The sequence below is a fragment of the Saccopteryx bilineata genome, chromosome 1 (assembly GCF_036850765.1).
Source record: "Saccopteryx bilineata isolate mSacBil1 chromosome 1, mSacBil1_pri_phased_curated, whole genome shotgun sequence".
In the NCBI taxonomy this organism is placed as follows: domain Eukaryota; kingdom Metazoa; phylum Chordata; class Mammalia; order Chiroptera; family Emballonuridae; genus Saccopteryx; species Saccopteryx bilineata.
Window position 1 is genome coordinate 90,031,063 of NC_089490.1, and position 24,203 is coordinate 90,055,265.

General features: G+C 51.5%; 2 protein-coding genes across 7 annotated transcripts; one reads left to right on the forward strand and one right to left on the reverse strand.

The window, feature by feature from the left end:
• Positions 1 to 3,249: 3,249 nt before the first annotated feature.
• Positions 3,250 to 12,259, reverse strand: MPST (mercaptopyruvate sulfurtransferase). Of its 2 annotated transcripts, none has more exons than XM_066259216.1 (3): positions 12,128 to 12,259; positions 6,606 to 7,233; positions 3,250 to 3,853 (listed from the first exon to the last, which is right to left on the reverse strand). In XM_066259216.1, the coding sequence occupies exons 2-3, from the start codon at positions 7,201 to 7,203 to the stop codon at positions 3,555 to 3,557; spliced, it is 897 nt and encodes a 298-aa protein (XP_066115313.1). In that variant the 5' UTR covers positions 7,204 to 7,233; positions 12,128 to 12,259; the 3' UTR covers positions 3,250 to 3,554. The 2 variants fall into 2 exon arrangements, with proteins under 2 accessions (XP_066115313.1, XP_066115321.1); XM_066259224.1 differs by lacking the exon at positions 12,128 to 12,259 and adding an exon at positions 12,030 to 12,080.
• TST (thiosulfate sulfurtransferase) lies at positions 12,257 to 20,282 on the forward strand. Of its 5 annotated transcripts, none has more exons than XM_066259195.1 (3): positions 12,257 to 12,389; positions 13,136 to 13,751; positions 19,843 to 20,282. In XM_066259195.1, exons 2-3 carry the CDS (start codon positions 13,157 to 13,159, stop codon positions 20,139 to 20,141), a joined length of 894 nt encoding a protein of 297 aa, XP_066115292.1. In that variant the 5' UTR covers positions 12,257 to 12,389; positions 13,136 to 13,156; the 3' UTR covers positions 20,142 to 20,282. The 5 variants fall into 5 exon arrangements, with proteins under 5 accessions (XP_066115292.1, XP_066115284.1, XP_066115273.1 ...); XM_066259187.1 differs by having other exon boundaries at positions 12,286 to 12,413; XM_066259176.1 differs by having other exon boundaries at positions 12,350 to 12,497.
• The last annotated feature ends 3,921 nt before the right edge of the window (positions 20,283 to 24,203 follow it).

The window sequence follows — 24,203 nt, forward strand, 5'->3', positions numbered from 1 at the left end:
CAAGATTGGGAAACTTCCAACTGTCCCTGACACAGAAGGGTGCTCAGCAAATATTTGCTGGGTAGATAAAAATTTCATCATGCACATTGTACAGTGTTGCAAGTTCCTGCCTGAACTGCATGGGGTGAATGGGAGGCTGCAGGGAGTGCTGACTTACTCTGGGAGTTCAGGCTTGCAGGAGGTGGTGGGGTAAGAGGAGTTAAGCTGAAGACCTGAGAATCCTAGAAGGCACATCTCAACCTTTCTCCTGCCTCTGAGCAGGGTTCCTCTGACCCCGTCCAGACCCATGGAGGAGGACCCTCAGCAGAAAAAGCCCTGGCCCAGAGGAACCTGGGCACCTTGCTGGGGGTGCACTGGGGTGGGGAACGGGAACCTAGCCAACCCCCCTTGCTTATATCCCACACACAGCTCACGGTGTCTCCTTATGGAGCTGGGGAGACACTTGGCCATTTTACACGATCTTGTCGCATTTGTTTCCAAACCCCGAGTTACACTCCATCCTTCCCTTGATCTTGAGATCCAGAAAACCACCACAGGCACCGTGGAGACTCAGAGAGGCTCCTACCCAGAGGACTTCAACTCCAGTTAATCCTCTCTTGAATTAGCTGCGTGCCCTTGGGCAAATCTCTCTGAGCTTGTCTTCTCACTTGTAAAATGAATCATTCCACAGTACTCCATTCTCTCTGGAAATATGACAACATAGGCCTCTTTTCCTCCCTGGCTGGGGAGCTTTTCCAGGGCAAAACAAAATTCTCACATTTCTTACTCCCTCATCCCCAATGGTGGGAGTATAGGAGGCACCAACACGCTGAATAAGTAATACCCCAATGACTGTTGATGTTTACTCTGTGCCTGGCACCAAGCTAAACAGTTTCTATGGATTCTCTCATTCAATCCCCATATTGCTCAAGGAAGGTACTGTTACTCTCATTTTAAATGAAGAAACCAAGGCTCAGAAATGTGTCCAAGGTCAGGCAGCCTTGCATGGGGTAGCGAAGACAGACACCAGAGCAGAACCTCACATGTGTTTGCAGACAAACCTTGCTCCTTCAAGAGGCAGGGACATTCCTGGGAGAGGAAACGAGGCTTGTTTGAAACCAGCACCAAAGGAAGGTTCTGCACCTGCTAAACTGTCTCCAGGGTGTCAGGTTCGGGTCCAGGGTCCCTTACCAAAAGCCTCAACTGGCCAGGTTGAACTCTAGGTGACCCGGCACCAAGGCAGTCCCCGTAGCTCTCCACCTGAGCAGTCCTGTTTGATGTCTTACTTCCACCTAGCCACCCCTCTTCACTTACCCAACATTCTGTTGCTTGGTCATTTATCACCTGCCCCTCTCATTGTTTAACTACCACAGGTTAGCAGAAGTTTTCCCCCTGCAGCGAGAAATACACCCAGACTGAGTTCTCTGTAGGATGAAGTCTCTCATCATCTCACTGCTGATGCCACTAGGGTCTCAGCCATCTGTTTGCAGATGCATACATTTCCTGTAAAACTCATCAGGCCTTGCCTGACCTGTGGTGGTGCAGTGGATAAAGCGTCAACCTGGAAATGCTGAGGTTGCCAGTTCGAAACCCTGGGCTTGCCTGGTCAAGGCACATATGGGAGTTGATGCTTCCAGCTCCTCCCCCTTCTCTCTCTCTGTCTCTCCTCTCTAAAATGAATAAAATTAAAAAAAAAATTAAAAAAAAACAAACCCAAAACTCATCAGGCCTTGTGTGTCCCGCCTTTGGCGACCCAAACATAAGGGAAGGCTCACTTCCATGTTGAGGTCCTCATCTACACTGTTCCTGGCTGCTGTGGTCAACCATGTTATTTGCTCCTTCAGCAGTGGTTCTCAACTGGGGGTGATTTTTGTCCCCCTTTCCCCAGGGGAAATTTATTTGGTCGTGTCTGGAGGTCTGGTTGTCACAACTGAGTGAGTCCACTGACATCTAGTGAGCAGAGGCCAGAAATCCTGCTAAACAGCCCCATAACCAAGAATGGCCTGGCCCAAATGTCACAGTGCGGAGGTTGAAAAACCCTGAGCTACAAAGATGGGACTCCACTATGGGCCCCAGGTTTGGTCCTTGTCTGAAATTCCTTCTTCTGAAATACATATTATTCCCCTTTTACAGGTGAGGAAGCTGAGGCTCAGTGAGGTTGGGACTTACTTTGGAGCTCCAATTGGAAAACCAGGATTCTGTCCCCACCCCTGGGGACCTGGGAGATGACCCACCATCATCAGAGGAAATGTGATGGGGGTTGTAGGTGAAGAGTATATTCAGAGTCAGGAAATCCAGATCTGGTCCGAGCTGTCACAAACCCATCACCTGACCTTGGAAAAGTCACTGCTCATTTTTTGATCCTTCCAGGGTTCTCCCCAAAACTGGCTAACACTGGCCTTTTACTATTGAGAAGTGCCTCTGAGACTTGGAGATGGGGAGGGGTGGGTGACCCAGGTTCTGACAGGAAGCATTTGGGGCCTTCCCAAACACCTGTGTCCACCTCTGCACAGAAGAACAGACAAAGGGAGGAGAACAGAGTCCCTTCCCTAGGGAAGCTGGGGGGAAGAGGTTCTTCTTGAGCAGAAGGATGGGCCCTGGGTCTGCCCAAACCCTGCAGCTCCAGAGGCTAGTCTCCAAGTGTGAGCTCCCAGAGTCTAACATTGAATTCTCCTCCAATTTAGCTAAATTCAGCCATTCTCCAGTATACCCTGATGGGCTGGGACAGGCCTCCTCAGTGTGGTACAGCCTTCTATTAAGTTTTAGACCCATTTCTGTCTGGAAATGAGATGTCCTGCTTACTCACAGGGGGCTTTGGGTGGGACTCCAGACACATCATGGCAAGATTCAGCTTAAACAGCTCGGAAGCCAGCCTGGCCTATGGTGGCGCAGTGGATAAAGAACAGACCTGGAACACTGTGGTCGCCGGTTCAAAACCCTGGGCTTGCCTGGTCAAGGTACATATGGGAGCATATGGGAGTTGATGCTTCCAGATCCTCCCCCCTTTTCTCTCTCTCCTTTCTAAAATGAACAAATAAAATCTTTAATAAAACCTCAAAAACCCAGCCCAGAGCCAGAAGGGAGACCCCCAGCACTGGGGGGCGGGGTAGAGGATGGTTTGTTGAGGGCATTGCAGTTATAGGAATAAAAGGGCTTTGGGGTTCCTGTGCTGCTCAGAGGCAGGGACCAAGACCCTCAGGCTCTGTGGAGCTCCCTCTGCTGGGCACGCTGGAACCCCTGGCTCCTTAGGAAACTGAGGCAGCCCCCGAGTTAGAAGCATTTAGCACTTGGCTGTTTTATTTTCTCAATAGTAAAACAGAGGGAGATGGGGCCCAGCTCAGCACCATGTGGGTGGCTCCCCTTCCCCTGTGCCCACCGTCACCTTCTCTCCTGCCTCCACTGGGAGCCTGCAAGTCAAGAGAACTCCTGGCTTCTGGGGTGTTGCCCCATGTGCCACATTAGTTGGGAGGAAGAAACATTCTTCTGGTGAAAACAGCATCAGAACAATCGGGCTGGGTACAGCTGGTGGCTGGCTGGGTGTCACCTGAGTTTCCTGTGTCATGTCCTGCCCAGCCTCAGCAGGTCTTCCCCCGGCCCTCGGAGATGACTTCTTCAGGCTGGGCACGCATGTACCACTCCACCCAGGAGCCATCATAGATGGCCACATCAGGCTTGCCACACAGGTAGGCCCCCAATGCCACATGACAGGCTGTGACACCAGAGCCACAAGTGGCCACCAGTGGCTGGGACAGGTCCACCTTCTTATCCTGGAATAGGCGGCGGATCTCCTCGGGGCTCTTCTCCAGGCCCTCGTTGGTCAGGAAGTCCATGAAGGGGATGTTCACAGTGCCAGGGATGTGCCCAGGTTCAATGCCTGCAGCAGGAGAGCAGGAGGAGGGAGCAAATACGAGGGCACTATGAACAGCCCTTGCAGTACTGAGAGCCTCCCACGCAGCAATGGTGCTAAACCCTTTATATGCGTCATCTCACGTGGTCCTCACAACTGGAATCCCAGGAACAATTTATAGGCATTCCCATTTCAGAGATGCTGAAGTTTAGTACAGCCCGGGATCATGCCTCTAGCAAACTGCTGGCGGCAATCTGAACCCAAAACTCAGAGCCCACCAGTGCCACACTCTACCCCTGGTTTCCTGAGGACCCACTATGTGCCCTGGGGCAACACTGATAAACAAGACCTCTGCCTCACTAGGACCAGCAGCACTTGCAGTCAAGGAGTTTTGGTCGGGCAGGGAAGACTGGTAATAACTGAATAATTACAAATATGATGAGTGTTAGCAAGAGGCCTCACTGCATGGGGTACCTCATCTAAGATAACAGCTGACATTACTGAGCGCTCACTTTGTGCCTGGCACTGTTTGGAGCCCCTCAGTTGTATTTTCTCCTTTAATCCTCCCCAAAACTCTACGGAAAATAAATTACTACTTTCCCTTTTGTACAGATGAGGAAACTGAGGCTCGCAGACTAACTTGCCCAAGTTAGTAGTGGCAGAGAGATCCCAGAGCCTGTGGGCTAACCATCATACAGCACTGCCTGGGATGGGGTAGTCAGGGAAGCTTCTCTGAGAAGGGCGAGTAGGATTCAGCCAGATACAAGGAAGGGTCTGGGCCACGGGGGCTGACAGCATCCCAGCAGCATCCCAAGCACAGGGGCTCCTAGGGAACACGGAACAGCATGACGCTTAGAGGGGTTAAACATCATCATGGCAAAAGCTCAGACATGGGAAGGTGGAGGCCCGAGGGGAAACTGAGGTAGATGGGAACATCTTAGAAGGCCTGGGTTAAGTCTTGGAGCCTGGACATGACTGCAAGAAGAAATCAGACTTCCATTTTTAAAAGATCATTTTGGGCCCTGGCCGGTTGGCTCAGCGGTAGAGCATCGGCCTGGCGTGCGGGAGTCCCGGGTTCTATTCCCGGGCAGGGCACACAGGAGAAGCGCCCATCTGCTTCTCCACCCTTCCCTCTCTCCTTCCTCTCTGTCTCTCTCTTCCCCTCCCACAGCCAAGGCTCCATTGGAGCAAAGATGGCCCGGGCACTGAGGATGGCTCTGTGGCCTCTGCCTCAGGTGCTAGAACGGCTCTGGATGCAACAGAGCAACGCCCCAGAGGGGCAGAGCATCGCCCCCTGGTGGGCATGCTGAGTGGATCCCGGTCGGGCGCATGCGGGAGTCTGTCTGCCTCCCTGTTTCCAGCTTTGGAAAAATGAAAAAAAAAAAAAATAAATAAAAATAAATAAATAAATAAATAAAAGATCATTTTGATAGTAGCAGGAGAAACCCAGGCAAGGCTGGACAACCATTCATCTAGAGAGCCATACCTTCACCCACATTTCCAAGACCTTCCCCAGGGCTCCCTACACATGCTTCACTTCCACCACTGGTCCTTTTGTTCTCACCACCCCCTATTAGGCAGGTGTTACTAATATCCCCATTCTCACACCAAGGACTGAGATTTGCAACAAAACAAACCCAAACAGGCAATGGCTCAAATCTCAGCCATTTGGACTCTAGGGTGGCTTCTGCCTCAGTTTGCCCGCTGCTATGGGGTGACACTCCTTCAAGGAGCTGCTGACCCACGTCACTACCTCTTCTCAGGACGTCACGTATAGCCAGCACTCTAGTCCATGGTGAGGTTGGAATGTGTCATGCATCTCTACTTAACAAGTGCAGAAACTGGCTCGGGCTCAGTCAGAAACATTACGTAGAGTCTAGCCCGGAGCAAAGAAGCAGAGTGAGCTCTTAACTCAGGCCAGCTACTGTCAGAGCATGGCTGTCCCCATGCCTTGAACCCTACCAAGCAAAGCAAGCTTCCCCTCCCTGCTGGAATGATGTGGCAAATTATAGGCGCACTTGGCCAAGTCTTGGGCTGTGGAATGGGAATGACGAGAACAGTGATATTCAGCACTGGTTTAGATCAAGCCTTGACACTCATCAGCTCCGTCCACCTTGACAATGGGCCTGCTAGGTATATCTCATCTCTCCCATTTCACGAATGAGCAAGCATGATTGCTGCAAGCATGAAGCACCCCAGTAAAAAAGCCACAACCAGAGAAGCATGTTACATCACTTCCCATTTCTTGAGTGCATCTTGTGTGCCGGCGCAGAGTTGAGTGCTTTACATGCTTGCTGCCATTTGACCACATCCCTTAAGTTCCATGTTCTGTTGCCACTCTACACATGCAGAAGCTACGATTCATATTAGGAGACCTTCCAGGTGTCACACAGCCAGTGCAATCTGGGCAGGGCTCTGAACCCAGATCTGACTCTGGCTCAATGCCTCTGTTGCCTCACTCCTCCTCCCCACCCCTCCACGCCTCCCAGGAACTGAGCTGAAGGACCCAACAGGTTCAAGGTGGCATCTTTATTGGGATGAACATGAAACTGCCACCTATGTACGTTTAAAAATGGTTAGATATCAGCAGTTTCATACGGTTTGACCTAATGTTAACATTGCTCTGCAGGGTTTTATGTGGCAGGGACTTTCTGAATTTAACAAACCTCTCTGAGGCCCCCACCCCACGCGGTGCCCTATAAAGGCAAGAGCAATGCCCAGAGTGCACCAGACCCCGTGCCCCAGGGGACCTCCCAGCCCCTTTGGCCATCACTGTTACCATCTCGGGGCTCGGGCTCGGTGCCCCGGAACCGGCCTGCAGCGCGGGCATCCACCACCTGGAAGTGTCGGGATTCGAGGTTCTCCTTGATGTCTTCATACGTCTTGACAAAGGTGGGGTCCAGCACAGCTCGAAACTCCGTGGGCACCGGGCGGCTCTTGCCGGAACTTAGTGGGAGGCCTTGGCGCAGCCAGTTGCGGAGGCCGCCGTCCAGCAATGACACCGCGCGATGGCCAAAGGCACGGAACATCCACCAGATGCGTGGTGCCGCGTAGAGGCCCTGGTCGCTGGCATCATAAACCACTACGTGGGTGGCAGTGCCCACGCCCAGGTTCCCCACATACTCCGCGAAGTGCGCAGCACTGGGCATCATGTGGTCGTAGGGTGACGTTCGGTCACTGCACTGGTCGATGTCAAAAAAGGCAGCACCCGGGATGTGTCGCTCCTCGAACTCGCGGCGTGCATCGCGGCCCAGCTTGGGCAGATACCAGGAGGCATCGAGCAGCTGTAGGGGCTGCCGGGTGGTGCGCAGGTCCCGCAGTGCCTCCGCCACCCACTGAGCAGACACCAGAGCACGGAAGAGCTGCTGTGCGGCCATGGTGGTGCTGGCGACACTGGGGCTGCAGGCCTGGGAGACAAGAGGATATATCAGGAGGGAGCCTAGGAAGGGGCCAGTCCCTGTACAGGAAACGCCTCGTGCCACTGAGACTGGTACTGGGGCAGGTCCTGCCGGGTAGGTGGAGCCAGGGGAGGGCAGAGTCCATGGAACACAAGAAATCAGCGGTGTTGAACTCAGATGTAGACTTCGGTCACGGTCATGGGGCCTCCCCTCCCCTTCTCTGCCAGGATATATACCCAGCACAGTGACCAAATGACCATGACCCTTAGAGAGGGCCAGGAGGGCCACTCACTGCTGCCTGTTGCAGGGCAGATAAGGAGAGGGCCCAAGCAGGGGAAGGCCCTGCTGACATTTTAAAGCAAGGGTGGATGGGGGGTGGAGGTGGGGCAAAAGCCTTAGCCCCTCCCTAAGATGCACCCAGCTATACTTGCAAACCAAGGAAGCTCCCTGGAGAAACTAATTCATAAAACATTTACATAAGCAGCCTAACAGGAAGAGTAGCTGAATTCACTGGGTCCTAGCTAGGTATATACCATTCAGATCTAACCATATCTTAGAAAACAGCATGTTGCTGAGTAGGCGCTGCGATTGGCCCACCATGAAAGCTGGACCACCCACTAGTGGGCAGTAGGGACCAGGTTGACCAGCACTGCAAAAGTGGGTGGTTTTTATAAAAAGTTTGACGACCCCTGCTCTAGATTATTTGTTGAGTGAGTGCCCTCAAGAGGTTTGTTATTATTCTCACTGTTTTATAGAGGAGGCCACTGAGGCTCATGGAAGTGCACTAACTTGACCAAGGTCAATAGCTAGAAGTCATGACACCAGGCTACACACTAAGCAGTCTGACACCAGAATCCAGACCTCACTGAAACGCATTGAGCAAGCTCCCAGAGTTCAGCAAGTTCAGATTTTTGCCCCTTGAGCCTGAGCTTTCTCTGGATCTTCTTGAGGCAGGAGCAACAAGTGACTTAGTGCCTCACCCCCTCTCCCCTCCACTTCCCTGCGGGCCAGCAGCTGAGAGTACAGCAGTCCACCAGTCCACTGTCACACCAGCCCACAGCCTTTCAAAGCCGAGATGCTCCTAACACGCTGAGCCCCTGTCCAAGCAGCCCCTAGTCCACCAGGTGCCTTTGTGTAGGCTAGAGAAAGGGGCTCCTTCTGCAAGGTGGAGGCAGAGTCTCCAGATCAAGCCCCTTAGCTGTGCACCCCTTGCACAGGGCACGGCCTTTATATCCACACTGGGCAGTCCTGCCACTGACCACTGAGGGGAAGAGAGTAGGTAAAGAACCAGAGTTGAAGTTGGGCCTGGCTACAAGCTAAGCACTGCAACAAGTCAGGGACAGCCTCAGGATTTGAAGCCCGATTTTAACTCCTGAGGCTGGACTTCTTCCCCAACCCAGATCACCGATGACCAGGGCCTAATGAGTCCACAGTGTACTACCTTATGCCCTGCCCCATCCCACAGTCTCACAGAAGGCTGACTTTTAGGACCCACTTTGCCCACAGGGGCAGGCCCTGTGCTGGATACTGAGAAACTCTTGATTTTGCCAAGCCCTGGGGGTAAAGACAGGCCATAGGTCTGCTTGAGAAAGAGTGTAATTAAGGAACGGATGGAGTTCAGTGGGAGCACAGAGGGGCCACTAGCTCAGCCTGGGTGGGAGTAGAAGGGGTGGGGAGGTTTCCTGTTAGACAAGGAAATCAAACTGATCTGACCTTTCAGGGGCCAAGGACTGGGGATGAGAGGCTGCCAAAGGAGCTTTGGGTGTGCGATCATCAGAGTCTGTGGGTTGCAGCACAGCTAGATGATGCTGTGGGATGCTGCGGGCTCCCTCTTGAAGAGCTCATTTGTGAACCACAACCACCCATGACCCTTACCATTCTTGGGCCTCCTCGTCCCCCCCCCCCCCCAATAATACATTTAAAGTGAAAAGAACCATGGTTTGGGAGTCAGAATACCCCCCCACCCCCAATCACCAACAACCACCTCAAAGCCAGTGCAAATTCCACTCCGCAGCTTAACAAGTTATGTGCGGAAGGGCATGTTAGGCTCCCTGGCCCATTTCCATTTTGTTAGATTTGGGTCCAGGCCCCCTACCAAAAGCCTCAACTAACTAGGCTGAATTCTAGGTGATTCAGTGCCAGGGCAGTTCCCACAGCTCTCTACCTGAGCAATCCTGATTGATCTTTTACCTTCCCCCTGACCCTGGGACATCCTGCCAGTTAGTCATTCTCCCTTCACTTATCTGGCCATTCTGTTATTGAGCACCACCCTCCCTCTCCCACTGATTAACTGCCATAGGTAACTGAAGTTTCTCCCTGCAGCGGGAAATACCCTATCCTCTATAGCAGTAGTCCTCAACCTTTTTTGGGCCACGGACCGGTTTAATGTCAGAAAATATTTTCACAGACCGGCCTTTAGGGTGGGAATGATAAATGTATCACGTGACCGAGACAAGCGTCAAGAGTCAGTCTTAGGTGGATGTAACAAAGGGAATCTGGCCATTTAAAAAAAAATAAAACATTGTTTAGACTTAAATATAAATAAAACGGAAATAATGTAAGTTATTTATTCTTTCTCTGTGGACCAGTACCAAATGGCCCACGGACTGATACCAGTCCGTGGCCCGGGGGTTGGGGACCACTGCTCTAAGGATGAGGCTTTTCATCATCTCGCTGCTGAAGCCACTAGGGTCTCTCAGCCCATCTGTTCACAGATGCATAAATAAATTTATTATAAAACTCATCAGGCCTTGTGTGTCCCTCCTTTGGTGACCTATCACATTTCTTTTTTTTTTTTTTTTTTTTTTTTCATTTTTCTGAAGCTGGAAACAGGGAGAGACAGTCAGACAGACTCCCGCATGCGCCCGACCGGGATCCACCCGGCACGCCCACCATGGGGCGACGCTCTGCCCACCATGGGGCGACGCTCTGCCCACCAGGGGGCGATGCTCTGCCCCTCCGGGGCGTCGCCATGTTGGCAACCAGAGCCACTCTAGCGCCTGAGGCAGAGGCCACAGAGCCATCCCCAGCGCCCGGGCCATCTTTGCTCCAATGGAGCCTTGGCTGCGGGAGGGGAAGAGAGAGACAGAGAGGAAAGCGCGGCGGAGGGGTGGAGAAGCAAATGGGCGCTTCTCCTGTGTGCCCTGGCCGGGAATCGAACCTGGGTCCTCCGCACACTAGGCCGACGCTCTACCGCTGAGCCAACCGGCCAGGGCTCACATTTCTAATAATGGGGCTTCCAAGCCTTGCCTCTTTAAATAATGACCATACAGGGGCCATGATGATGCACTGTATATGGCTGGCATTAATAATCATTCAAAACGGCTCAATAAAAATCCCTTTAGTTCTTCAAAGTTATTCTTGTAGGTAGGTAGCCTTTGACCAGAGAGCCATAAATCTGAAATCTTAGAATTTCAGGATTGGATGGGCCTTCAGAGGCCTGAGGTCATTCTGTCCCACCCTCCCTGCTCCTTTAGCAGTTCTCACAAAAGACTGGGGGGGGTAGCGGGTCTGGGAGAGCAGGCTGTGTCTGTCACTGAAGGGTGGGGATCAGGTCCCTGTGAGTTTGGCAGGTCTGGATCAGTGTAGTTGGGGGGGTACTCTGAAGTGAAGGACTCTAGGACATACAGGACAGCCCCAGGTCCATCTCAGGAATATAAACAATTGTACAATAGGGTAAGTGTGAGTCCCAGGCTGACATCTGGGTGGACCCTGGCAGAGCAGGGCTCCAATCAGACTGGACATTCTTCAAGAATTTCTCCAGCCTTGTCCTTCCTGGATCCCCCTCAGCCCCCCACTGCAAAGCATAAAGCTCAGAGTCCTCACTGGGTAAATGCTTATCAAAGTATGGCTGTCTGCAACTTCCTGCAAGAATATAATTATTTTAGAATAAACAAAAAATTTAAAGGGGGATGAGAAAAGCATTCTAGGTGTAAGTAACAGCATATGTAAAAGCCGAGTCTGGCAGGGCAGTCCCACCAGTTGTTAGATATTCAGGAATTATGCCAACTGGTTGTTAAACACAGCTCATTGTTAAAAATTTATGTAGGCCCGGGCTGGTTAGCTCAGTTGGTTAGAGCATCCTCCTGGTTGCAGATTCAATCCCTGATCAGGGCACATACAGGAATCAACCAATAAATGCATAAATAAGTGGAACAGCAAGTCGACATTTTTGTTTCTCTTTCTCTCCCTCTCTAAAATAAATTTTAAAAATTAAAAATCCACACACAAAGTATATAAACTTAAAATTAAATGAAAAAATAAGGGCAATAATTTTTAAAAGTATGAGGCCTCCAGATTGGGGAGGTAAACAAAGGCAGCGGGTGCTTCAGCTCTAACACGGCCTGATCTCAACTACATCGAGTACCCTCAAGGCAAACCAGCCCAACTCCTCACTCTGGTCTTAAATGCCTCATTGCGCAGGCCCTGACAAAAGTTAGTTTTGTTTCACTCCAGCAAGTTCTTTGCCAGTTTCTCCTCCTGGCACCTCTGGGTGAGTTGGCCTCTCCCTAGCTTCTGTCAGGCTTTATTAGTCCTTCCTCCCTCCCTTCTGCCGTTTCTGGTGGCACCAGGTGCCCCCTCCCCCACCCATGGCTCCCCACCCGCCTCTGACCCGGACCCCACCATGCAGGGCGCCCCTAGCTGCTGAGTACAGCCATCCTTAGGGCCAACGGGAGGGCGCGCGTTCCCTCCGAGACTGCAGCCCCCTCCTCAACTCAAGCCCCGCAGGAAGCCCTGCGCGGGTACCCCAACGATCGGCCTCCCCCTAAAGAAATCAAGCGCAAGCGCAACACTGCAGTTGTTACCCGGGTCTCGGGCTCTCGAGTTCCGGGCTCGGCCATAGCCCCCACCGCAAGGTGCCCCCTCCCCGCGCCCGCAGCTGTTCCCTCCTCCCGCCACCAACCTGCGGCCAGCCAAAAGGAGGAGACTCGGGCACAGCCCACTGCCTTGGCCACTCGGCGCCGCCTGTGCTCGCGCCTTCCTTTGGCGGGGCCTGGGGGACGCCCGCGCGGCCGAGTTCCGCCCCGCGCCTCCCGGGTGCCGCCCGGTGACCCCAGGGCGGTCGGGGGATCCGAGAGGCCTGACGCGCCGGGCGGCGGTCTGGGACCGGCGCGGCTGGGCGGCGGGCAGCACCGGGCCGAGGCGGGCGGCGCGCGTTCTCCCCCGTGAGCAGCGGCGCGATGGTGCAGGCCAGTTGGGGAGTTGCGGGCTTAGGGTTTGAGCAGCCAACTTCTCAGCGGCAGGGGCGGGAGCCAGGGAGGCAGCGAGGGCGAGTAAGTGCAGCTGGGTGGGGGCGGCGACCAGCTCGCGGGCCGCTCGGGATTGGGCAGCTTGTCAGGCCACCTGCGGCCCAGGGGAGGGTCCCCGTGGCGAGGGCGGGCGCGATGCCCCGGGAACCCCTGACCCAACTGAGGCAGAGGGCACCGAACCAGGGCTGGACTCAGACATCCTGGGGGTGCGCGAGCCCTGGCAGCCAAGAAACCGCTGGAAGGTTTGCGAGACAAGAGGTGCCCGAGGGTTGGGGGTTGGGGACGGGACCATGCAGGACTCCAGCGAACCTTCTTCTCCTATGCGTCCACTCCCCTGCCCTCCCAGGAAAGGGGATTCTAAGCCCAAAATGCAATCTTCCCCGGTCCTGGTCATCTTTTCGCCGATCTTTTCTGGCAAAGTTCCAAGGGCAAGTAGTATAGCTTCTAGGGCCAGCTCCCCCCACCAGAGGCCTCAGAGCTCTTGCCCCACCCCCTTTTGTGATGGGGACCCAGGAAAGGGCGGAGAGACTTTCCTTAGGGAATCTGCAAACTTTCCCATTCCACACTGGTGGGTTCAGTGGGTTAAAAGCTCCTCCCAGGTCCTACCGCGCTAAACACATGGTCCTCATGCCCATCTTTTTCCCGGTTCCTACCCGCGCCAGGTGAAGCGCAGAGCTGAAACCATGGTTCATCAGGTGCTCTACCGCGCGCTGGTCTCCAGCAAGTGGCTGGCGGAGTCGGTCCGGGCTGGAAAGCTGGGACTTGGTCTGCGGGTACTGGATGTGTCCTGGTACTCCCCCGGCACTCGGAACGCCCGTAAGGAGTACCTAGAGTGCCATGTGCCTGGCGCCTCCTTCTTTGATATTGAAGAGTGCAAGGACAAGTCCTCACCCTATGAGATGATGCTGCCCAGTGAGGAGGGCTTCGCCGACTACGTGGGGAGCCTGGGCATCAGCAATGACACACATGTGGTGGTGTATGATGGTGATCACCTGGGAAGCTACTATGCACCTCGGGTTTGGTGGATGTTCCGTGTGTTTGGCCACCGCACGGTGTCGGTGCTCAATGGTGGCTTCCAGAACTGGCTAAAGGAAGGCCACCCTGTGACATCTGAGCCCTCACGCCCAGAACCAGCAGTCTTCAAAGCCACACTTGATCGCTCTCTGTTCAAGACCTATGAGCAGGTGCTGGAGAACCTTGAATCTAAGAGGTTCCAGCTGGTGGATTCACGGTCCAAAGGGCGGTACCTGGGCACCGAGCCAGAGCCAGATGCTGTAGGTAGGTGTCCCAGTGGGTGGTATGGTTCTTGAGGAATAATACCCAGTGGAGGATGGGGAGTAAGGATGTTTGGGACCTTCTTCAGGTTTTGCCCTCAGTATTATAGAAAAACTGTAGGCCTCAGTTTTTTCATCTGTAAAATGAGAGGATAGAGCTAAACCTAAAGGCTTTTTCAGCTCTGGTACATGAGGACCTCCACATGTGGTCCCATAGTCATGTGCTGACAGGCAACGTAGCATCCATGTGGGGTGGCATCTGCAAAGGTGACTGGTGATATATCCACCCACATTCACACCCAGGCACTAGCTCCCCATATGCCCAAAGGTGTGTTACAGAGCCACTCAAGGACACCTAGCTTCTCAGGGCCTCTGTTCCCTAGAAACCCTTATAGACATCAGCGATGTCCTTCCCCCAGCACCACTCCTAGCTTTCCCAGGCCCCCTGACCTTTCCAAACAGCTGCAGCCTGTGTACAAAGCTATAACAGCATCTGCCATTTCATGTTATGCACTCGACATTGCATTATCCGGGGGTCCCCAAACTACGGCCCACGGGCCACATGCGGCCCCCTGAGGCCATTTATCCGGCCCCCGCCGCACTTCCGGAAGGGGCACCTCTTTCATTGGTGGTCAGTGAGAGGAGCCTAGTTCCCATGGAAATACTGGTCAGTTTGTTGATTTAAATTTACTTGTTCTTTATTTTAAATATTGTATTTGTTCCCGTTTTGTTTTTTTACTTTAAAATAAGATAGGTGCAGTGTGCATAGGGATTTGTCCATAGTTTTTTTTATAGTCCGGCCCTCCAATGGTCTGAGGGACAGTGAACTGGCCCCCTGTGTAAAAAGTTTGGGGACCTCTGGCATTATCTCATCCAACGAGGCTTACTACCCATCCCTATTTTAGAGGGCAGGAAACTGAGATGCCAGGATATTAAGTGACTTGCTCGGTTAAGTGGCAGAGTCAAGATTTGAATTCAGTGCTGCCTGTTCTCAACCAGGATGCACGGCCGTTTTGCCCACCCCAAACCGTTCAGGGCCAGGAGGGAGCCCCCGCACTAGGCATCAGCAGCGAGATAGCACATGATTTCTCCCACTCCTGTGGAGGATTCTACACTGCTGGGGGTGGGGATAGTCTCAGGAGAGGAAATGCAGAGTCTAGAACCTCCTAACAGATCTCAGAGGTCTTACCATCACCCCTGCTGGGTGGGGCACTTCTGGTGGATGCATCCTCAGTGCTTTTGGGGCCTCTCATGGCCCCAGCTGGCCTGAGCCCTCAGGATAGCTGGCATCTCCTGGGGCAGTGGCTTTGTCCTCAGTCAGGATGTCTCTGCAGAATCTAACTCCTGTGCAACATTTTGCCTAACTTGTTGAAAAAATATCTCTTCCTCTCTGTGCCTCCAAGGAACAGAACTCTGAAAGCTGTTTCCAACCCTCTTTGAGCTGGAGGACCTGAAAGGTCACCACGTAGGACAGAAGGGAGACAGAGGCACACAGAAGAAGGGGAGGGGTCAAGGCCACATGGCTAGTTAGTGAACAAGCCAGGAGAATGCAGATCTCTGCTGTTCCCATTGTGGTTTTTCCCAGGCCCTGTGTTTTCCTTACTTGGCTTGCTCTCTGAAGGTCCAGAGTTGAAGATTCAAGTTTGTTTGGTAACTTCCAGAGACCGCTAGCAGGAATCTCCTACAGCTCCCTCATGGCCCTGGTTTAAGACACCTTCTCTCCTTGAGACTTCAGCTGCCACTGGGAGAAGAATGTGGAATTGTTCCCCCAACTGCTTTGCAACCTACCCCTTAGCACCCTGAGAATAAGTGAAGGGAAAGAATAGAGGTGCCAGACTCATCCTCCTAACTCTCATTTTAGAGATGAGGAGACTGAGGCTCAGAGAGGGGAACCGGCTTCTGTGGGCGTGCCTCCTGGAGGCCTGGGATTTTCAAGTCTCACCCCCTTCCCCCCGTGGTCCTACTCCTATCTCCTCCAGTTCCCATCTGGAGCCCTGGGGAGGGTGGATCCTAGTAGAGGTCAGTCCCTCCTTTGTGGTGGGACCTCAATCCAATTGCTCAGTTTCTCTGGATTCCTTTATTATAAACAAGAAAAGTTAATTGTCAGTCCTACCATCTGGGGGTCATTGGGTAGAAGGTATTTTGAGAAGTGTGAGGAACTAATTGTACAAAGGCCAGGGCCATCTAGAAAGGCATGGAGGATGTGGCCTTCCCTCCCTCATTTTCTAAGAGGCTTTGCTGGCCTTCTGTCCAAGATATTTGGGGACTCAGGTGCCTGAGGCTTCTCTGAATTCATGGTACCAGCTTGGAGTGGGATCAGGAAGGCAGCCTGTGGGTTTAGCAGTCCAGATTTAGCACCCAGGCAGTCCTTGGACATCCCTGGAAGGAATGTCCCCTGGAGGAACTGGAAGCAGGCCCTTAGAAATCCGACAGCCACGTCCTGCAGAACTTAGACAGCAACTCCCCCTCTGGCCCCAGTTTTGTGCCCCCAGTGCCTTTGGTTCCATTTGTATGGGGAACAAGGTGAGAGTCAGACCCCTGAGTTTCTATCCTGTTGTGGCACTTATGTGTGGCTTTGAGCAAGTCCCTTCACCTCTGAACCCTTAATGACATGAACACTGCTCACCTTATGGGAGGCTGGGGGAAGGGAGAAAGCAGAGATGGGAACTGATCTAAGCTCAATGTCTTTATAAACCTTCCCCCTGAGGGGGAAGAGGGGGACGGCTGAAGAGGGAGAATATTGACCACCTAACGAACACTCCACTGCAGAACCCTTTATATACTCTCCTTGACACAGCAGCCCTGCACAGGGAGGCGGCGGGGTGCGGGTGGGGTGGGAGTTAGAATTGGTCCCATGTGAAGGGGAATGGGAGCAGAGACTTCTCTAGTGAGGCAGAGTGGGCAACCCTGACCCTGGTCTGCAACCATCACAGGGCTGCTGTTTCCCAAGACCACTGCATGTAAGCTGGCACAGGGCTGGGAAGAGTGGTCCTAGCTCTGCGTTGTTGCTATGGGATCATGCGGCTCCTCTGTTTCTTCCCCGAAGGTCTGGGGGCTGGGGGCACAGGGGGGCAGGAGGGTTCCAAGATGCCTCCCAGTGGCCAGGGTTGGAGACTACCACTGGGGCTACTTGCACTGAATTCCTTAGTGTTATAAGAAAAAAAGCAAGATAGCCAAACAGGTTTTCTGGATCTTGAAAACCCACACCTATCAGTAGCTTCACAAACTTGACTGGCATCTTCTTGGCCAAAGCTGGAACACAAAGTCCCAGAGGAGAATGAGAGATCATCTAGTCCATTCCCCGCCACCTCAGCCTCCTTTCCCAGGAAGGCTCCAGGTGATCAAAGAACACAGGCTTTGGGGTCGGACAGGCCTGACTTCACTTCACACGCCTGTGCTGTGTGTCCTGGGATAAAGGGGATAAATGACCTTATCTCTCAGAGCCTGGGCTCTGTTTTAGTGCCAGGAGGATAAAGTTCTTGAGATAACCCATGGTTTTGGGGCCTGATGCCAGGGTACGAGCATGGTGACATGCCTGCTGGGGGGAGGGGAAGCCCAGCCTGCAGCGGAGTTGGGCTTGGAAGAAGAGAAACAGGAGCTTCTGGGCCCACCACAACCTTTCCTCCAGTTGGCTGTTCTCCGAGGCACTCTGGACAAGGTTCACCCCCCCCCCCCCCAGGCAGACCGTTCTTGCTCATTTCAGTTTCTCAGACAGACTCTGAGCCCTCCCTGGCAGAGGTGCTGGTAGAGATGGAAAGGAGGGCCCCACCTCCTGAGGCTGGCCCAGGAGGCTGGCTGTGGGAGACCCAGGCCTGCAGAACTCTGACTCCTTCACTCCGAGGGGGTGCCTTTTATGTAATCAGAGGAAAACAATGAGGCTGATTCATCGGGACGGGTGTAGGGAAAAACAGCATTCAGAACTCAACAAACACTGTGCTTTTAAATGCGCTCAGTCCAGCCCGCTGCATGGCCACTGAACATTTTAAAGTTGGGTTTCTTGGTGAAGAACACCCTTGAAGCCAACAGATGAATTGTTCCTTGTTGGTAGGGTCAGCACATATCTAACCTCAGGTTGGTTTCCAGACAGGTGAAATCACCACAGGAAGGAAGACATTGCTATAATTTTACCAGTTGGGTATCTATTCAATCAAAGGAACTCTTGAGTCATGCCAGTACATTTCAGAATCTTCTCTGACCTTGGGTGAGGAGGAATGGCACACCTACTGTGTGCCCAGGGGTACCTTTGGGAAGCATGTTACACATTACAAGTGGCTTTTTTATACACATTATTACATTAAGAATATAAGTAATTCATCCAAGGTGATGCAGTGAGTGATGCCAGAGCAGAGCTGGGATTTGAAATCTGGTGCTCTGCCCCCAAAGTCACACACATTGATACACACCTACTGTGTGCCCAGGGGTCATCAGGGGCTTTTACTTACTGTAGCTGACTTCCCCACAAGCCTGTGAGATAGATGGGCTTCTCTCCCCATTTCACAGTTGGGGAAACAGGCTCGAGGCTCAAGACCTGCCTGGCTGCACACTGCCCAGTGCATGCTGGTGACTCACTCAGGTTCTCTCCCACTGCTGCCACCCTGAGAGCTCAAATGTGTCTTGGACCCCACTCCCAGTGCCCAGCTGCCGGGGTGTGGGTGCGTGAGGAAGAGAGGAGCAGCCTGGGCACACTGGGGGCTAGATCGAGGCCTTCACCCTGTGGGCAGCACCAGCTCTGGTGGTAGTCTAGTCCACTTTGCCCAACTTGCTGGCTTTTCTGTGTGTGTGTGTGTGTGTGTGTGTATATATATATATATATATATATATATATATATATATATATGTAATATTCTACTTTTTTAAAAAGATTTTATTGATTTTATAGAGGAGTAGAACAAGTGAGAAGTATCAACTCATAGTTGCTTCACCTGAGTTCTTCATTGTTTGCTTGTTGCTTGTCATATGCCTTGACCGGGGAAGTCCAGGGTTTTGAACCAGGGACCTCAGCATTCCAGGTCAGCGTTCTATCTACTGCACCACCACGGGCCAGGCCCTGCTGGCTTTTCTGAAGCCAGATTTGGCAGAGGGGCCTCACTGGTAAAGTGACAGTTCTGGAATTGATCCCAAAGCCAGCCTAGACCCCCATTCTGCTTCCATCTGCCTCTCAGGATTGCTAGGAAGTGCCGGAAGGGACCACACTGCCTCCAGTTTGCCCGCTTCCTGGGGTGGGGGCGAAGTGATAGGAGCAACAGCATCTGAGGGTGGGTTGGCCAACCTCAACTGTCAGTGCTTCACTCCTTACACAGGGTACTACTCTTATTTCCATGTACCCATGGCTCAGAGAAGTGATATGATTTGCTTAAGGTCACCCTGCTGGTAAGTGGCAGAACTGGGATTTGAACTTATAGCTAACACCAGGTCATATGTTCCTTCCACAGCTGTGTGCTTAACAGGATTGACTTCATGAAATTCTCGGTCTGCCTTTACCTCTCTGTGAGGCCTGAGGGAAGCCATTTTATTCTGCCAGCCTCAGTGTATTCATCTGTAAAAGTGGAGTCATATTAATATTAATGAATGAATTCTGGGGGTCTCTTTGACATCTAGCTTTCTTGCTAGGCCATACTCTGAGGGAGCGGGCCTGAGCCTCTCCCTTCCGGCTGTGTCCGCAGCGGTTGACACAGCACACAGTAGCATTCACATGAATCATCTCATTGCTGTTCTCAACAGTCCTATGAGATGAGCCTGTACCACTGAGTGCATTTTTACAAATGGGAAAACTGAGGTTCAGAGAAGTGATATGCTTTACCTAAGGTCAAGGTTAGTAGAGCTGAGACTCATCCCTGTCCTCCCAAGCAGGTATGAGTTTGGACATTCCTACTTCAAGGCAGGTTTGGAGGGAGAGGGCACTTTGTCTTAAGCCATGTGCATGGGGTATAGGTAGGGCCGGGAATAAGTTGAGCTCAGAGAAGGGCAAAGTTATTTTTATTTGCGAAGCACCCTATCCTACAGCCTTGGCTGGTTGCAGTCTCCAGGCCCCACTTGCTCCCACCCCCTATGACTTCCTAACCCTGTCCTTTCCTTTGTCCTTTGCCCCTGACCAGGACTGGATCCAGGCCACATCCGAGGTGCAGTCAACATGCCGTTCATGGACTTCTTGACTGAGGATGGCTTCGAGAAAAGCACAGAGATGCTCCGAGCTATGTTCGAGGCCAAGAAAGTGGACCTCACAAAGCCCCTCATTGCCACATGCCGGAAGGGTGTCACCGCTTGCCACATTGCCCTGGCCGCCTACCTCTGCGGCAAGCCTGATGTGGCAATCTACGATGGCTCCTGGTTTGAGTGGTTCCACCGGGCCCCGCCGGAGACCCGTGTGTCCCAGTGGAAGGACAGGAAGCCCTGAGCAGTGAACTTCTCCTCTACTCATCCATAACTCAGCCAGCTGGTCATACTTCCTCAGCCAAGGACAGTGACACATTTTAGAATTACTAGGTAAAGCTCTCCTTTCCCCTTACGACACTGGAATAAATGTGACTTTTTCTGAGTTGCTGTCTGCCTGTGTCTCCCTGACTTTCACCCTTTCCTGGTACCCCCTGTATTTCCAGCTCCTGCAGGTTACTTAGAACCCACCAAGGAAAGAAACCTCCATAGCTACCGCCAGCTGGGGAAGCCACTTGATTAGTTTTGGCAAGGGAAGCCACCTGTTGTGCCGCAGGTGGAGCACGCTGGACCTACCTGGTAAAGGGGTACCGGGGAGTCAGAGAGGAGTAAAACCACAGCTAGCCAGACACCAACCCCTGTGGTAGTCCCATCCCTCTGGGTGCTCTGGGTGTGTGGAGAGGGACTGTTCAAAGAGGTGTCACACAACACAGGTCCTGGGGCCTCAGAAGAGGTGATACTCAGAACCAGGCCAGAGGAGGGTGGCCTCTACTTTAGGTGACCTTCCTGGCTCAGAATAAGACCCTCTGGAGGTTAATAGGGAAGGGACTGGAGAAGCAGCTTCAGTCCCCTGGACAAAGTCTTAGCCTCCTGGCAGTGTGAGCTGGGAAGCTACAGTAGAAGAAAGTCACCTAGTAGACTGGACCCATGTGGCTGGACTTCTAGTTTTCCAGAAACAGGCTCTCTAAACCCTCCTTTGGGGTTACATGATGATTCCAGGCCCTGTCTACTGGGGGTTCCCTGCTGCCTGCTGTCCAATTTTCCACTGCGCCACCGCCTGGTCAGAGCTGTCCAATTTTGAAAGAAGTTCTACTATGGGTAAAATGCTACCAAACAACGTCAGACGCTACAGAGAAATTGTTTGTGAAAGGAAGAGCCAATTGATAGGGCACACTTCATCGTTGTCTTATAAGAAGAAATTGCCACTGCTACTCCAATCTTCAGCAGCCAACACCCTGATCAGTCATCAGCCATCCTCAATGAAGCAACACCCTCCACCAGCAAAAAGATTATTACTTGCTGAAGGCTCAGATGATGATTAGCATTTTTAGCAATGAAATATTTTAAAGTATGTACATTGTTTTTTAGACCTAATAATATTGCACACTTAATAGACTACAGTGTAAACATAACTTTTATATGCACTGGGAAACAAAAAAATTTGTGTGTCTAGCTCTATTGAGATATTTGCTTTATCGTGAAGGTCTGGGACCAAACCCACAATATTTCTAAGGTTTGCCTGTGCTGTTATGTACCTATAGGTCAGGGGTCGGGAAGCTTTTTGGCTGAGAGAGCCATAAATGCCACATATTTTAAAATGTAATTCCGCCTGACCAGGAGGTGGCGCAGTGGATAGAACTTCGGGGACACGGAGGACCCAGGTTTGAGACCCCGAGGTTGCCAGCTTGAGCGCGAGCTCATCTGGTTTGAGCAAGGTTCACCAGCTTGAGCCCAAGGTCACTGGCTTAAGCAAGGGGTCACTCAGTCTGCTGAAGGCCCACGGTCAAGGCACGTGTGAGAAATCAATCAATGAACAACTAAGGAATCGCAACGAAGATTTGATGTTTCTCATCTCTCTCCCTTCCTGTCTGTCTGTTCCTCTCTCTGACTCTCTCTGTCTCTGCCACAAAAAAATAAATAAATAAGTAAATAAATAAATCCTAGAAAGTTCTTCCTCCCAGTCCCCCCACAAATTAAAAAAAAATAAATAAATAAAATGTAATTCCATGAGAGCCATACAGTATGTTTAACACTAAATACAAGTAAATGCGCCTGACCAGGAGGTGGCGCAGTGGATAGAGCATCGGACTGGGCTGCAGAGGACCCAGGTTTGAGACCCCGAGGTTGCCAGCTTGAGCACGGGCTCATCTGGTTTGAGCAAAAAGCTCATCAGCTTGGATTCAAGGTTACTGGCTTGAGCAAGGGGTTACTCGCTCTGCTGAGGGCACGCAGTCAAGGCACATATGAGAAAGCAATCAATGAACAACTAAGGTGTCGCAATGAAAAACTGATGATTGATGCTTCTCATCTCTCTTTGTTCCTGTCTGTCTGTCCCTGTCTACCCCTCTCTCTGACTCTCTCTCTGTCCCTGTAAAAAAAAATAATAAATTAAAAATAAATACAAGTAAATGTGTGCATTTTATGTAAGACCAACACTTTTAAAGTAGAATAAGTCTCTGAATTCTTTTTAATAACGTTGTTATGCTGTTGCTAACCAATGATGAATAAAGTACTTCTAACTATTAATGCGACTTCTGGTGCTGCATGGTTTTGCTGATGGCTTTGTAGTCTGGTTGATATGTGGTAAGCTTAAGCTTCATGCAGGCATTGAGACTTCCATCCGTTAAACGTGATCGTAGATTGGTCTTAATGTTCTTTAGATGTAAGAAAGACTGCTCACATGCATACGTAGAGCCAAACATTGTCAGTACAGCAATACTCACACGCAGCAGTGTGTGGTATGTGACGGGAAGCACATTCCAAGTTTTGACAATCAGCTAATCTGCAGGTTGAAGTTTTTTCATTTCTCCCCACTTGTGTTTCTCACCAACTCTGCTTGCTGTCGTGCAAGTCCTTCCAAATCTTCATTCAGTGACTTGAACTTATTCACCCACATGTCTGAGGCCTTCAGGTCTGCAGCTTGTAGCTCAAAATCTCTGACAGAAACACCAGGGATGTAACTCAGGTCAGCGACGTCCACTGCACACTCGTGTGGATGGGTGATGAACTTAAAAAGACGAGTGCGCTCATGAAATTCTCCAAAGCGTGATTGGAATGACTACAGAAGATTAGATGTGAAGCCCGCTAGCTGCTGGAGATCAAGATGTTGAGCAGGGTCACTTGCTGTGCATGCATCTTTAAACTCTCCCAGTTTTTCAAAGTGTAGTAAACGACCTGTTTCAATGTCAGTGATGAAGAGTTCCAGCTTGTTTTCAAATGCAAACACTGCTTGTTGAAGGGATAAGACTGTATTTCCAATGCCTTGCATTTTCACATTGAGCTGGTTCAGATGTTCAGTCATGTCCACAAGATAGTAGAACTTCAGGAGCCACTCAGTGTTAGCTAACTCAGGATGCTCGACGTTTTTCATTTCAAGAAAAGTCCAGATTTCACTCAGACAAGCCGCGAAACGGCTGATTACCTTCCCTCTTGACAACCAATGCACATTGCTGTGCAGAAGCAGACCAGGATAACTATTCCCAACTTCATCCAGCAGTGTTTTAAACTGGCGACCATTTAAAGCTCGGGACAACAATAAAGTTGACCACCCGAATGACCAGTGACATCACCTCACCTAGTTGCTCGCCACACATCGGAGCACAAAGCGCCTCCTGCAGTGAAAACTTAGGATCGGTCTCTTTTCATGTTCACAAAGAAGTGCTATGAATCCTCTGTTTTTCCCCACCATGCACAGAGCACCATCAGTACACACCGAACTAAGTTTATCCATTGGTAGATTTTTTTCTTTAGTGAACTCCGTGAAAGACTTGAATAAATCCTCCCCTCTTGTTGTCTCTTTCATAGGCAAAACAGCAAGACTTTCCTCACATAGTGTGTCACCGACAGCATACCTTGCAATCACGCTGAACTGGGATAAATGGCTTATGCCTGTTGACTCATCCAAAGTGAGAGAAAAGAATGGTGCTGCATTTATATCCTTCACTTGTGTTGCCTAAATTTGATTTGCCATCAAGATGGTACGATCGTGAACAGTTCTTGCCGACAGAGGCATGACTTTTATTTGTTTGATTATCTTGTCTTTATCCAAAAAGTCATCAAAAAGTTCATTGGCAACATCAAGCATGAATGTTTTGGCATACTCCCCATCTGTGAATGGCTTTCCGTTTCTCACAATTGCTAAAGCACCAGCAAAGCTAGCTGAATTCCAGTCACCTTGTTGGGTCCAAACATGGAGTTGCTGCTGACTAGCTTGTATTCTACACAGTAGCTCTTGACACGCTTTCTTCCTGCTGTCCCCTGCTGGATATTTCGATGCAAATGTAGTATGGCATGTGTCGAAGTGCCG